Source organism: Ursus maritimus, unplaced genomic scaffold (genome assembly GCF_017311325.1).
Source record: "Ursus maritimus isolate PB19 unplaced genomic scaffold, ASM1731132v1 scaffold_2, whole genome shotgun sequence".
Taxonomy (NCBI): domain Eukaryota; kingdom Metazoa; phylum Chordata; class Mammalia; order Carnivora; family Ursidae; genus Ursus; species Ursus maritimus.
This window is the reverse complement of record NW_024424452.1, coordinates 18095966-18111116: the sequence shown is the minus strand read 5'-3', so window position 1 is coordinate 18111116 and position 15151 is coordinate 18095966. Positions and strand designations below refer to the sequence as shown.

Below are 15151 nucleotides of genomic sequence, written 5' to 3'. Positions count from 1 at the left end.
CCCTTCCCTGACTATAGTGTGTTGGAGTCCTGTCTCACGCCACCCCCAGAAAATGTCATTTTCTTCAGGGCACTTTTCATGTTAAGAAATGATTTGGTTGCTTGATTATCATCTGTCTCCCCTCCATTAAGCTACATGTTCTTGTCTGTCCTAACCGTACTATATCCCCAGCACGTAAATGTACACAGTACATTTTTTGTACTTTTTATTTGAAGGAATCATAGAATCACAGGAAATTATTTTTAAAATTGTGCAGAGAAGAGAAAAATAATAGAGGGAAATCAATGAAGCCAAAAGTTAGGTTTTTTGAAAGGATCGACAAAGTTAACAAACCTTTAGCTAGGTTTGTCAGCTAGGTTTCGACAAGAAAAAAGGCGAAAAGATTCAAGTGACTGAAATCAGGAATGAAAAAGGGGACGTTGCTACCAACCTGACAGGGGAAAAAAAAGATTACAAGGGAATATTCTGAACAATTCTATGCCAACAAATGAATATGTCCCAGATGAAATAAATGGACAACATCCTAGAAAGACACTAATCACCGAAACTGACTCAAGAGGAAATAGAACATCTGGCTAGACCTATAGCAAGTAAAGGGATTGGATTAACAATCAAAAAACTTCCCACAAAGAAAAGCTGAGGACCAGATGGCTTCACTGGTGAATCATACCAAATATTTAAAGAATTAACACCAATCCTTCACAAACTCTTCTAAAATATAGAAGGGGAGGGAACACTTCCAATCTCATTCTGTGAGGCCAGTATTACCCTGACAACAAAACGAGACAATGACATCACAAGAAAAGGAAATTATAGACCAACATCCCTTATGAATATAGATGTAAAAATCCTTAACAAAACATTAGCAAACCAAATCTACCAGTTCATAGAAAGATCTATACATTGAAACCTAGTGGAGTTGGTCCCAGGAATGTGTGGTTTGTTATTTAATATACAAGAATCCATCAATATAATACAACATGTTGATAGAATGGAAGGAAAAATAACCATGTGACTTAATGGATATAGAAAAAGCATTTGCCAGTTCAACACCCTTTTGTGATGAAAACCATAAACAAACCAAGAATAGAAGGAAACATTCTCAACCTGATAAAGGGCATCCATGAAAACCCTCAGCTAGCCAGCATCATGCTGGTAAAAGACTGAAGGCTTTCCCCCAAAGATCAAGAGCAAGACAAGGATGACTGTTTTCACCACTTCTGTCCAGCCTCATACTAGAGATTTTTCCCAGGGCAGTTAGGCAAGAAAATGAAATAAGAGGTTGGAAAGGAAGAAGTAAAACTATATTTGTGGGTGATATGATCTTATATATAGAAAACTCTTAAGAATCCACAAAAAATACTGATAAAGCTAAAATCACGTTCAGCAAGTTTACAGGATGAAAGACCAATATACAAAAAATCCGTTGTATTTCTATACCCTAGCAATGAACAATCTGAAAAGAAAATTAAGGGGAAAAATGTGTTTAAAATAGCATCAGAAAGTATAAGATACTTAAGGTAGATCTATTTTTAACTCCCTGAGGGACCTCCATACTGTTTTCCACAGTGGCTGTACCAATTTAAAAAAAAAAAAAAAGATAAGAATAAATTTTACCAAATAAATGAAAGACTTATACATTGAAAAGTACAAAATATTATTGGTGGGAATTGAAGAAGACACAAATAAATGAAAAGATGTTCCACGTTCATGGATTGGAAGACTTAATACTGTTGGCATGACGACGCTCCCTAAATTATCTACAGATTCAGTGCAATCCTATCAAGATTCCAGCTGCCTGTTTTGTGGAAAGTGATAAGCTGATCTTAAAATACATATGGAAGTTTAAGGGACCTGGAATAGCTAAAACAATGTTGGAAAAGAACAAAATTGGAAGACTCACACTTCAATTTCAAAACTTACTACCAAGCTTCAGTAATCAAGATTGTGTGGTACTGACATAGGGACAGAGAGAGCAATGGAATAGAATTGAGAGAGAAATAGACCCTTATGTCTACAGTCAATTGATTTTCAACAAGGATGCCAATACTATTGGATAGAGAAAAAAGTTATTTTTTTTAGCAAATGGTATTGGGACAACTGGATTTCTGCATGTAAAAGAATGAAGTTGGATTCCTACCCTAACATCGTCTACAAAAACTAGTTCAATGGATCAAAGACCTTAAAACTTTCAAAGTTTTAAGGCTGTAAAACTCTTAAAAGAAGCATAAATATAAATTTTTGTAGCCTTGAGCTTTTCAATGAGGTCTTAGATAGGATATCCAAAGCACAAGCAACACAAGAAAAAATAGATAAATCAGACTTCATCAAAATTTAAAACACTTTTGTGTCAAATGACATTCATCAAGATAGTGAAAAGACAGCTTACAAAATGGGAGAAAATATTTGCAAATCATATATCTGATAGGGGTCTATCATCCAGAATACATAAAGAAAATAACTCTTAAAACTCAACAATAAAATGACCAAACCGCCTAATGAAAATATGGCCAAGGTACTCTGCATAGACTTTCCTCCAAATAAGACGTACATGGCCAAGAAGCACATGGAAAGATGCTCCACCTCATTAGTCATCAGGGAAATGCAAATCAAAACCCCAAAGAGATATCATTTCACACCCACTAAGACGTTATCATTTTTGAAAAGAAAAGAGAAAATAAGCGTATTGGCAGTTGTGGAAAAAGCATATCTTCCTGGTGGGAACAGAAAATAAAATGGTGCGGCCATCGTGGAACATAGTTTGGCTGTTTCTCCAAAAGTTAAATGTAGAGTTACCTCATGACCTAGCAATTCTGCTCCTGGGTACAGACCCAAGGGAATTGGAAACGTGTTCCCACAAAAACTTAGACACAGATGTTCATTGCAGTATCATTCATCATAGCCGCTAGGTGCCAGCATCCCAAATGTCTACGGACTGACGGAACTGACACAATGGAATATTACTCAGCTCCGAAGAAGAACAAAGCACTGACACTTGTTACATTAAAGATGTACCTTGAAAACAGGATGCTATGAGGAAGAAGCCAGACACAGAAGGCCACATGTTGTATGATTCCACTCATATGCAGTGTCCAGAACAGGCAATTCATAGGGCCAGAAAGTAGGTCAGTGGTTGCCAGAGGCTGGGGAAGGCAGGAATAGGGAATGACTGCTAAAGGGTATGGGGTACCTTTTTAGGGTGGTAAAAAAAAATTTGCCGGAAAAAGATAGTGGTGATGATTACACAGCCTTGGAATATACTAAAAACAGCAACAAAAACACTGGATTACACGCTTTAAAGTGGTGATTCAATATATGTGAATTATATCTCAATTAAAAAAAAAAGGATAGAGAGGTCCCATGTGTCCTTGCCCAGCTTGCCCCATCGCTGACGTCCTATGTAACCGTAGTACATTATCAAAACCAGGAAATTGACATTAGTATAATGTGCAGACCTTCGTACACGTGTGTGTGTGTGTGTGTGTGTGTGAGTTCTATGCAATTTTATCACGTGTAGATTCATGTAGCCACCCCTACATCAAGTTACAAAGCAATGGTTCTGTCGCCTCAAAGGGATTCCCTCATGCAGCCCTTTAATAAAGCCACACCTCCCCACACGCGTCCCTAACATTGGTAACCACTGATCTGTTATCTATGCTTTTTGTCACTTCAGGAATGCTATATAAATGGAATCATACTGCATGTAACCTTTTTGAGACCGGCTTTTTCCACTCTGTATAATGCCCTTGACATCCATCCAAATTGTTGTGTGTATCAATAGCTTGTTGCTTTTGATTACGGTAATTTATTAAATTGGGGCTCCTTCTGAGGGCAATCCAGCATCTGCCCGAGGGAGTGGATCTGCGTCAGGTTAATTCTGGAAGAGGAAAGTACCTTTGTTGGGAGTTAAGGAGGGACCTCCTGCAAGGGACCTCCCCTGACCATCCGTTCTAAAAATGCCCTTCCATTGGCCATTAACAATTCTCTCTTATTTTCTTTGTCCAGTGTATCCCTGCCTGATTGGGTTTTTTTTTTCTTGGCAATTTTACTTGTTTGCTTTCGTGCAGAGCTGGGACCTGGTGGGCCAGGCTCCACCGCCCACCCCTGCATGTGGCTCGGTGCCCGCCCCACAGGAAGGTATTTATATTGGGCAAGCGGGTAACAGATGCTGTTGATGCCTCCCCGGCCCCTGGGTCCGTATGTGCGGGCACTGATGTTTGTCTTTCTGGCCTCCGGAGCCCACTTTGCTTCCCATGCAGCAGGCCCAAACTGGTGGGGAATTGAGCCCCTGGGAGCCGCCCAAAACCTACGCTGGTGGGAATTGGGGTATGAATACCCCGGCTCCCTTGTCCCGAGGGTGGCGTTGCTGCGAGGCATGTACTGCTCTGGCTCTCACACTCCCTGGTGGCCCTGAGTTCCAGATGCCACTGGAGGGGCTAGCTTGGTAACACTCTTTATGGAATGCCTTTCCTGCCCTGGCCTCCCCACACTGCAACTGGTGTTTCCTTTGGTGTCTAAATAATCTCCTGACGCTGAAATCCTTGCCTCGGGGTCCGCTTCCGGGGGAATCCACACTAAGACAGAATGAATTAATGAATTAAAATGGGTGTGAATCCTGACTCCACCACTTAGGCAAGCCACACCCCTTGCTCTCTTGCTGAGCTGTGGTCTTCCTTCCGGGACACGGGGGATACGGGGGACACCTCTAGCCCCTCCCAGGGCTTTGAGGGAAGGTGCCCCGATTCTCATTCTGCCAGTTCTGCGATGGGCAGGTGCAGTGGACGCTCGGCCTGCTGGCTTGGCACCTGCGGTTTGCCCAGCGCGCCTTGGTCAGCCCTCAGCGGCTTCCCATCAGCCTTTTTCTTCGAGACTCCGTCTGCTAATGAGGCCCTGAGTTACCCGCAGGTTAATGTTCTTTGACTTTGAACACCATGATTCCCACTTAGTCCTCCTGTTATCCCTCCTGCTGACAGAAATGTGATGGGAAATCAATTACGGTCCCCTCGCCCGCGTCTAAGGGTCAGCCTTCAGACTCTTCCTTTGTCGAGCAGCCACAGTGACCCAATTTAGGCCCCGACGTGGGGAAGGAATGAGGGGCACCCAGTGGATTTTGAGCTGTGGTATCTTGACCCCTTGCAGCTGCCCAGAGCACTAAAAGTTCTTGCAGAGCTTGAGAAACTTGGCTAGAATAAGTCAGAACCCCTTGAACTCCTCTCGCTCCCTTAACAAAAGCAGCGTCCTCCCTCCTGAAAGGCACCATTGTCACTGGAACAAACGCCCTTTGTTCTCCCCCGCAGCTGGAGCCTGGGCCTCTCATCTCCTTGGGGGCTGGCAAAACCCCTGAGCCAGCCAATCTGCTCCTTCCCTGGCTCTGTCAAGTAGCCGGCACGGCCCTGGTGACAGGAGCCTGTTGAGACCTTCTCAGATACACAGCGAGGCTCCCTTTAGGTAAAAGGGACATCTCTAGCCAGTGTCAGAGATGCTGCTGCCGCTCTCAGCCTCTAAGCAGGGGCCCGAGACTCACACGCCTGCAGGGGCCAGACAGAGGCATACCCTGGGAAGAGAAGGGGGTGTAAAGCAGTAGGGAGTGGTGGGGACTGGGGCACCAGAGACCCTCCCGCCCCGGCCACGGGAGTGGTGCCCTTGGCTCCAGCCAGCACCCATCAGGGGCCCAGTGTGGCTGTATTGTCCGTGTCTACACAAGAGCAGAACCTATCTCTGGAAGGGGAGGGGAAATCTCCCCATGGTTAAATGTGGCCAGAGATGTGTTTTTAATGCTTCATGAGCCAAACAAAATTGCCCTGCAGGCCAGATCAGTGTATAGCCTCTTCTCTAAAGTTTCAGTGAAGGGACAGCTATTAGGAGATAAATATCAATCAGTCATTCATTCTGTCATTTATTCATTCAACAAAGATTCTGTGGCATCTACCATGTGCCAAGGAACTGTGCTGAACGCTCAGGGTTCTGGAATGAGTTAGACACAGCCACTTCCCTTTAGGAGCTTGCAGCCAAGCATGTGGAGGGGTGACCTGGACTGGAAAATAGATAGTTGTGGGACAGTGAGTAAATGCTAGCCTCAGGCACTGCAAGGAACTGTGGGCCTCTGGAGGACAGAGCAATGGTGTTAGGGAAGGCATGACGGTGGGGGTGCCAGCACATTTGTGCTGCATTTCCCCGAGTGGGAGAGGCTGGAAGCATATTGCAAGGAGAGGCCCAGCCTGTGCAAAGGCCCTGAGGCCGAGCCTGGGGGGAGATGTTCGGCAGCAGCTGTGAGTTTTGTCAGGACAGGAGGCAGCTGGAGCTGAGAAAACTCCCCAGATTTGGCTTTTTCCACCTGCATCTAAAACACCCATGACAAGGAATTTTGTTGGCACAAGCGGACGAGACAGAGGGGCTTCCCTGTTCCTCTGCCCCTGTGGCCTTGAGAGCAGCCTGGTCGGTGGTCAGGAACCACACTCAGGGGTTCTGAGGCTTGGAAACCCTGCCAGAGAGCAGAGCAATTCCTGGGGCTCGGTGCCACAACCCTGTCCCAACTCCTACGCCCGTTTCTTTCTCTTTCTTTCTTTTTTTTTTTTTCTTTTTTTCTGTATTTTTACATTTTTAAAATTCCACAGGGTTTTACAAAAGAAAAACAGACTCTGCTTGCCGGGTTAATGAAATAACACAAGTGACTGCTCTTTGCCCATCCTCCTCTCTCGTCTCTCCCCACCCCCAGTGCTCTCCCCAAAGCTGATTAACTTGATTAAAATAAAAGCCCGTTGCATTTTAAATTCAGTCTGAATGGCAGAGCAGAGAGGCTTGCGTGGCAGCTTTGTGCCAGGCACGAGTTGGTACCTGCCACAAAGTGCAGTCGGGACAGGTGAGGTCTAAGAGCCCACCTTGGATTATGTAGAGAAGGGAGGCCTGGCCTCCTGCCCTCAGCCCGTTTACTTTGGGGAGAGGCAGAAAACAGACTAACGACTGACTCACCTCTCTTGCCGGTGTTTCAGAGCAAGAAAGACCCCTCCTTGTGGACGTGCCCCTTCCACCCACCACTCCAGCTCTTTTTCGTTATCCGCAACACCAGACGGCTGCAGGACTTCGGTCTAGCCAAGATCAAGGTTTGGAATTACTGGACGGCTGATGGCGTAAGTAAGGGTTCCTCGCTGGGCATTTGACTGATGGAAGCACTTAGCGCTGTCCAATCATCTGATTGCTGAAGTTGCAAGATGGGTACCAGGGGGCCCCGCTGCCCTTCCTCCTGGGTGTAGCCAGTGCCTGGCGGGGCATTTCACGCTGCGTGGTTGGAGCCACAGGGAGCACAGCCTCCGCTTGAAGGTTTGGGAAGTGAAATCAGGCCACCCTTTGGGATAACTGGATGGATAAGAACTGGGACTCAGTTTTGATAGATAAGGTTAGGTAACATATCCCGAGTCACACAGCCAGTAAGCGTCACCAGGAGCATGTGAACTCACGCAGTCACACTCTCGGCCCATTCACTTCGCCAGCTCATCTCAAAATTTTATCTGCCTCAACTTTCCAGGGATCTTGCTAAAATGAGGGTTCTAATTCAGCGGGTCTAGGGCAGGGCCTGAGATCCTGCATCCAGGTGAGCCAGTGTTCCTGGTGTGGGGACCCCACTCTGAATAGCCAGGCTCTTAACCTCTGTGCTCTTCTGTCCCCCCAGTTTTAGAATTCCTGCCCTCCTTTCTACCCCCACACCACCTCCTACACCCAAGCTCTTAACCTCTCTTTCTTCTCTGGACTGTTTTTTCATGTTCTCATTTGCATTTATTCCTTCATTCAACATTTATTGTTGAGTGCATGTGCCGTCGGGCTTCCTGGTCAGTTTGGGGGACATTGATATAAAAGACACAGTCCCCGCCCTGGAGGTACTCCTTGTCTAAAAGCCAGCAGACAAGTAAATAAAAATATGATGCGGTGTGCTGAAGGCCTTCCTAGAGGTGACCGCAGCGTGCCGGGAGTTTTAAATAGAAGCTCCAGGAACTCAGCAGGGAACTCAGTGGGTGAGGAAGGACAGGACCCCCTCAGCCTATCGTGTTTCTCCTCTTATGATGGACGTGGGGAAAAGAAGTGTTCTATTTTCTTTTCTAATTTGTTCTCAGGGAAGTGATAACACAAGGGAGATGAGCAAGGGGAACTGGTCCTCAGCTTCAATATTGTCAAGAGAGACAGTAGGACATGGTGGGGAGTGTGGCAAACGGGTAAGCACATGCTTCAGGTATAGGGAAGGCCACTCGTCAGCTTCAGCTAATGGTTGCTATGTATGCCAGCCAGTGCTGCTAGATCTTCTGAACATTCCCGGGGAGCTGGGAATCTGGAATTTGATAGGAGCCTTTCTGGTTTGTAAATGTCAACAGCTAATTTAAATTCTTTTGAAACCACCATATAGTCCAAAGTAAACTCATCTTTGGGCCGGAGTTGGCCTGTCTGGACTGCAACCCCTGGAGCACCAAGGGAGCCTGTGTCAGGCTGGGTGAGCTCTGGGAAGGTACTGGAAGGAGCGTACACCTGAGCCGTAGTGAAAGAGACAGCGGCACAGAGCCGAGGCAGAAAAGGAGAAAGCGTACCCCAGGAGGAGGGCCCCACACGTGCAAAGGCAGAGATGTGCAAGAGTGCATCCTCCAAACTGCCCTCCCCGTCCCTAGGCCCGGGCCTCCAGTCTGTCTCCAACAGAGGTCTCATCATGATTCTCCACTGCTTCAAACCCTCCAGGGCTCCCCTTGACCTGGAGGATCCAGGTCAAACCCCTGAGCATGACATCCGGGCCCCGTAATCCCCGGGCGCCAGGCCCCATGACTCCTTCCCATCAGCCCCTGCCCCTTGCTCTGGCCACACCCCAGAGTGCCAAACACTCCACCCGGGAGTTACACCTAAAGGCCCTGGCCCCTCCCATCCGGCTCAGCTCCAGGTGCCCCCTCCAATGCAAATTCCTGGAAAACTGGACATTACTTTCTCCAGGAAGCCAGCCCTGACCTCTGACCCTCATGCCACTTCTGGACCTCATGGATGTGTTCCATCACCCCAGTACCGGGATGGACACCTGCCTCCCCCATACCACCGTGGGCCCCTGGGAGCAGGGCCTGCATTGTCTCTGCCTCTGCCCCAAAGTAGACGCACGTGGTTATCAAATGAAGGAATGAGTTCATTGCCCAAGAACCCACAAGCAGTTTGTCTTACGCTTTTTGATACCCAGATGAGACATGGAGAATTGGAGTTTACGGCGTTTGCTCAGGCTTGTACCCAAGGTCAAAGGCAGAGCTGGGGATCAAGTGCGGGGAAGTCTGCTCCTCCTCCCTCCTTCCCTTTCCCCCATCCCATTCTTCTTCCTGCGGATTCTCCCTCTCGAAGCCACCCTCCCAGCTCCCCAGGGGTCCAGCTGTGTGCTTAGGGGCTGTCCTCCCGCCCCAGCAGGACCCCACCCCTGCATAGCCGCAGGCACTCCTTGCAGGTAGGGCCCTGCTCTCTCATTCCCGAGTCTGCTGGACACTTCCTGGCAGGTGGTCGTTGGCATCTTCTGGAATGAGCAGTGAAACAGTGCTGGCTGCCCAAGCCTGTGCCCTATAGCTCAGCCCTGTCATTGAATGTATGTCTCCGGCCAAGAAAAGCGGATTTTATATGCTGGATTACAGAGCAGATAAGCTTCATCCCTTACGGCTGGGCCTGCCTTTCTTCTTGAATCTGCACTCAGCCTTCCCTGTGTGCTGAGAATAAAAAAGAGGAGCAGGACATCAGGGTGTCGTGGGGGGTGCTTTGGGGAGCCTCAGTGGCAGGGATCAACGTCCTGAGAGGTATTTCTACACACCGAGCAGAGCGTGCAGGACTGCAGTCCCTGCCGGGGGTGCCGCTTATGTAACGCACACCCATCTGTTGCCAGAATTTACCGGGGGCAGAAAGCGCAGACAAATGCCGCTGCAGGTTGGTTTGATTTAATATTCTCCAGAGAATGCTATTACTGTGTGTTTTAGAGGAGATAAAATGAGAGTTTATAGGAAATATAGCTCGGCCTGGTAGACACGGCTTGTTAATACAGTGTTTTGTGTATGGGAATCCAAGGGAGAAAAGTTAAATGGGGGGGAGCGATTCCAACCAAGGCTTATTTAGAACATAAGAAAAGAAGGTGCAGGGGCGCCTGGGTGGCACAGCGGTTAAGCGTCTGCCTTCAGCTCAGGGCGTGATCCTGGCGTTATGGGATCAAGCCCCACATCAGGCTCCTCTGCTATGAGCCTGCTTCTTCCTCTCCCACTCCTCCTGCTTGTGTTCCCTCTCTCGCTGGCTGTCTCTATCTCTGTCAAATAAATAAAATCTTTAAAAAAAAAAAAAAAGAAGGTGCTAGAAAAAGGGAAGTCTCTTTTATTAGAAAATACGCTGCCTGCCCATGAAGTTGGGTTCCCTTCCCTGGGTTCCCTTCCCCCCTCATTAGGCGATGTGGTGAGTGTGGGCTGGCCCAGGGGGAGGGACTTCAGGGGAAGTGAGGACGCAGGCTAGAATCCGTCCATGCAGGCAAACAAAAGACAGCACGCAGATGTCTATACTCGGCCCAGCTGCCGTTTACCCAGGGCTGCGTCCACGCAGGCAGGCGTGAGGCACCCAGTAGGCGCTCGGTCAACATTTGATACATGAACAAATAACTCAACAAACGAATCCTCTCAACCCCAAGAATCCTGCAAGGTGACGTCAGTCCCCACCTTGTAGACGGAGAGGCTGGAGCTTAGAATAGTGAGCTCCTTGGGGGCAGAGAGACTGCATCTTTTTTGCCAGCCCTGCTTGGAAATGGTTGCCTGGAGTGCCGTCTTGAGAAGGATCTGGACCCTTCCTTCTGGTTCATAAAGAGAAGGGTATGTGATGGATCAGCAATGTCTGCCTCGGGCTCAGGAGGAGGCTGCGATCATACGTCTGTCACATTTTTTTGGTACTCCTCAGATGGCGTGACTTGCCCAGCGAATGACTTGCAGGGGACACAGCTGGGAAGGGAACGTGGGGGATGTGGGTTTTTCTCGGCAGCACTTTCCCTGCAGAGCTACATCTGTTGGGAGGAAGGAGCCAATAGTCTCCCTAGTAGAGTATGTAGTAACCCGTCCAAGAAGTGGGCTCTCGGCAGCTCCCCGTGGTCTGTGCTTTCCTTCAGAGCAAGCCTGAGTTATCTGGTACTGGTGGCACCCTTCGGTAAAAACAGACATATTATCACCATCTTCACCCCCAACGTAACCACTCAGATGCCACCTCCAGCCTGGTCACAGCAGTGGGGGAGGCAGGACAGACACCCAGGGGTATTGTTCATATACAGAAATGCTGCTCATTAAATAGTTTATGAATGAATGGATGAATGAATGAATGAATGAGTGAATGTTAGATTTCCCCGGTGGTGTATCTCTGCGATATTCCGTAGTGGTTTAAGCTGGCGCTGCCCCATAGAACTTTCTGTGATAACTCTAATGCTCTCTATCTGCCCGGTCTGGTTCACCAGCCACAAGCCACAGGTGGCTGTTGAGAACTTGCAGTGTGGCTGGCACACTGGAGAAACTGCATTTTATTTCATTGGCTCATTTTTCATTGAGCTGTAATTGACATGTAAGATTGTATTCTTAGATGTTTTAGGTTGCACGATCTGATCTCCATAATAAGTTTAGTTAACCTCCATCAGCGCACATAGTTACAGAACATTTTTTTCCTTACGATGAAAACTTTTAAGATCGCCTTTCTTGGAAGCTTCCAAATATGCAATACAGTAATTGTTAACTACAGATATGATGCTATACAGGACATCCCCAGGACTATTCATCCCAGAACTGGAAGTTTGCACCTTTTGACCGCCTCCGCCCATTGCACCCACCTCCCGCTTCCTGCCTCTGGCAACCCCCAGTCTGTTCTCCGGATCTGTGAGTTCAGGTTTTTTTAAGTTGCACATGTAAGTGGGATCGTACAATATTTATATTTCCCTGTCTGACTTATTTCACTTAGTGTAAGGCACTCAGGGTCTGTCCATGTCTTTGCGAATGTCAAGATCTCCTCCTTTCTGATGGCAGAGTGATAGTCCATCGTGTGTCGTACCATATCTTTATCCGTTTATCCATTCATCTGTAGACACTTGGGTTACAGTGTCTTGGCTATTGTAAATATAATGCTGCAGTGAACACGGGGGTGCAGATATCTTTTTGAGATAATGATTTCTGTTCATAAGCACAAATCCCCAGTTGCAGAATTGCTGGATCGCACGGTAGTTCTCCCTTTCATTTTTTGCGGAACGTCAGTACCGTTTTCCAGAGTCGCTGCTCCACTTTTAGCCCCGCCAGTGCGCCCACGGTTCCCTTTTCTCTGCATTCTTGCCAACGCTTCTTATGAGAAACTGCATCTCACATTTCATTTAATGTTAACTTCAGTAGCCACATGGGGTTGGTGACTGTGTATTGGACACACAGGTCTTGGTGTTCACGGTGCCAGGGTGAGCGCACAGAGGAGGCCCTGTCCACACAGCCCTGTGCCTTCTCACGGGGAAGGGAAATAAACAAGGGCACAAATGAATAATGTTAATTTCAGGTAGTGCCAAGTGTTCTGAAGGCGATACAGTAAGGCAATGGGAGAGAGGCCCGGGGGCAAGGAGGCAGGGACGCTTTGAGTGGTGAGAGGCCTCCCATGAGGGGGCCAGAGCCCGAGCAAAGGCCCCAAGGCAGGAACATGCTTAGCACTTCTAGGACATAGTTTAGGTGGTGGCTGGGAATGGTGAACAAAGGTGAGTGTGAGGGGAGGGCGCAGAGATAAGTGGGAACCAGGTCAGGGGTGGCCTCTCTGGTTCAGATCTTATTCCTGGAAAGGGATGGTTAGAGCAAAGGCATCTGAACCAGTCACATCTCTGTCCCTCGGTTTCTTCATCCATAAAATGGGGTAGTTATTGTTCAGCTGAATACATGGGAAGTGCTCTGAATGATTCCTGGCCCTCGTGAGCTCTATACATGTGTCCGCAGTCATTGTTGGAGGGTTTTGAGCAGGGGGTGATATAATCTGACCGAGGAATTAAGAAGATCACTCTGGCTGCTGTTTGGAAAATGGATTAGAGGGAACAGGAAGCCCCCAAAGGAGGCTTCTAGCATAGCGTAGCTAAGGGTCATTCATGGTGACTGGGTGAGGGTCTCAGTGCTTAGGGGGTGTACCACAGGGAGACCCACTTCATCCCAGGACAGTGTTTGCATTTCAACAAGGCCTCTGTTTGGGGAAGAAGGGAGAATTTTCAAAGAAACGGAAAACGAGAGAGATGAGTTCAATAACACACACCCCTCACCTACTTCTACAGTAATCGACACCTGCCATTCTGGTTTCATCTACCCCCTACTACATATGATTGTAGCTCTCCTACCATTTCACTCATAAATTCTTCAGTGTGCATCTCTAACAGATAAGGAGTTTGTTTTTATGTAACCCCAATGCCATTATCCTGCCTGGCGGTAATGACTTACTATGCGCTAAACATCATCAAATATCCAGTCCATATTCAAATACCCCTAATTGTCTCAAAATTGTTGGTTTGTTTGGATCAGGATATAAACCAAGACCAAACATGACAACGGCTTCGAATTCAAAGGGGCAACCTTCATTTGGTTGGCTGAGTCAGCTTGGCCTAGTGGCTGTGCCCCGTGGCAGGGTCTGGGGAGCACGATGGCATCTTAGCAGGGTGACTGGTGGGAAGGGGACCGACCCAGGTGCATGAGAGTCTTTCTGAGGTGTTGACCTCAGGCTTGGTCTGGTCCTCTGGCAATCACCAAAGGGTGCTGACATCTGTGAGCAGAGTCCACACTCAGGAGGTTAGGGGCATGGTAACCTTGAGAGCCCCAGGAGTCCCGGGTTTGAAGCAGACCCCCAGCCAGCAGGGGAGGGAGACGCAAGCAGAGAATTCAGCCTTTGGAGAGGGGGCCCAACAAGGTGTTCAGGATCCAAGTGGCAGGTTGGGATTCAGGGCCAGACATCTCCCATGAGGAATGAGAGCGCAGATGCCGAACCAGGACAGAAGCTGAGGCCCGTGCACTGGGTTGCGTGGACTACAGCGGGACAAGGAGCTGGGCTGGACAGATGTCTGAGTAAGGGAGGGCTGCTCACCCACATGCAGATGCCGGTCTAGATAATCCCAGACCCCCTCAGGAGTGGGGCTCCCCCTCGCCTGCCTTCTGCCCACCTTGGCCAGTAGTGATTCAGTAACTGAACCTACTGATTGAAGTTCTCCATCCCAGGGCTAGTGTATCAATCAGGATTCTCTTGGTAGCAAAGGACAGAAAACCTGCTTAAAACTGGCATAAACACAAAAGGGAGTTTGTTGGCTCATGTAACAGGAGAGTATGGGGTGGCTGGCTTCAGGCATGGTAGGATCCAGGAGTTCACATGATGTCATCCAGAATCTGCCTCCCTCCTTCATGCCTCTCTACTTTCCTCTGTGTTGGCTTCCAAGGGGCGGCACCTAATGACATCAGACTCCTGATTTTAGTAGCCCTTGCAGAAAGAGATTGTCCTCATGAAAGCCCCGGGTCTAGGACCCAGCAGCCAGGCAACCTGGGGTGGGGCTCACATTATCCCTCTGAAGGGAGGTTGGGGGAAGGATGGATGCCCCGTGGAAAATTGAGGTGCTGTCTCCATGAGAAGGGAACATAGGAAATGATATCTAAACTAGGTATTTTTTCTTTTTCTCAAAGAACACAGAAGTCACATTCTGTCGAACTAATTCATTAGCTCCCAGATCTAAACCTTCCCCCAAGCTTAACTTCTGAAGCTTCCATCCTGGCCCCCAGACACTTGTCTTTGGCATTTCTGCCCAGCAAGGCACTGACACTCCAACCCCACCCACCCAAGCCCAGGCAAGTCTGCCCCAGCCTACAGCAGCATCTCACTCCCACCTCTGCGTCCTCCTCTCTTCCCCCTGCCCCTCACTGCCAGTCATCCCTAAGTCCTGCTATTTCCATTGCCAAAACCTGTCTCCTTCCAGACCCAGCTGCTCCTTCCCCCCCCTCCTGTCCGCTGACCCCCGAGCGGAACGCATCCCATCTCCCCGCTCCCCTCACTCAGCCGCTCGGCCCCCTGTCTCATCAGCAGAGGCTTATCGATCCCCCACACTCGGCTGTTGTGCTGGGACCAAGAATCAGACATGCTGTCTGCCCCTGCCAGCTCACAC

At 48.5% G+C, this 15151-nt stretch overlaps 1 protein-coding gene across 1 annotated transcript in view; it reads left to right on the top strand.

Annotated features, from left to right (window-relative positions):
* Nucleotides 1-15151, top strand: part of KATNIP (katanin interacting protein) — a 185711-nt gene that overhangs the window by 124951 nt on the left and 45609 nt on the right. Inside the window, exon 15 of the mRNA XM_040635174.1 lies at nucleotides 6990-7127. Coding sequence (XP_040491108.1) covers nucleotides 6990-7127 — 138 coding nt within the window. The remainder of the gene's footprint in view (nucleotides 1-6989; nucleotides 7128-15151) is intronic.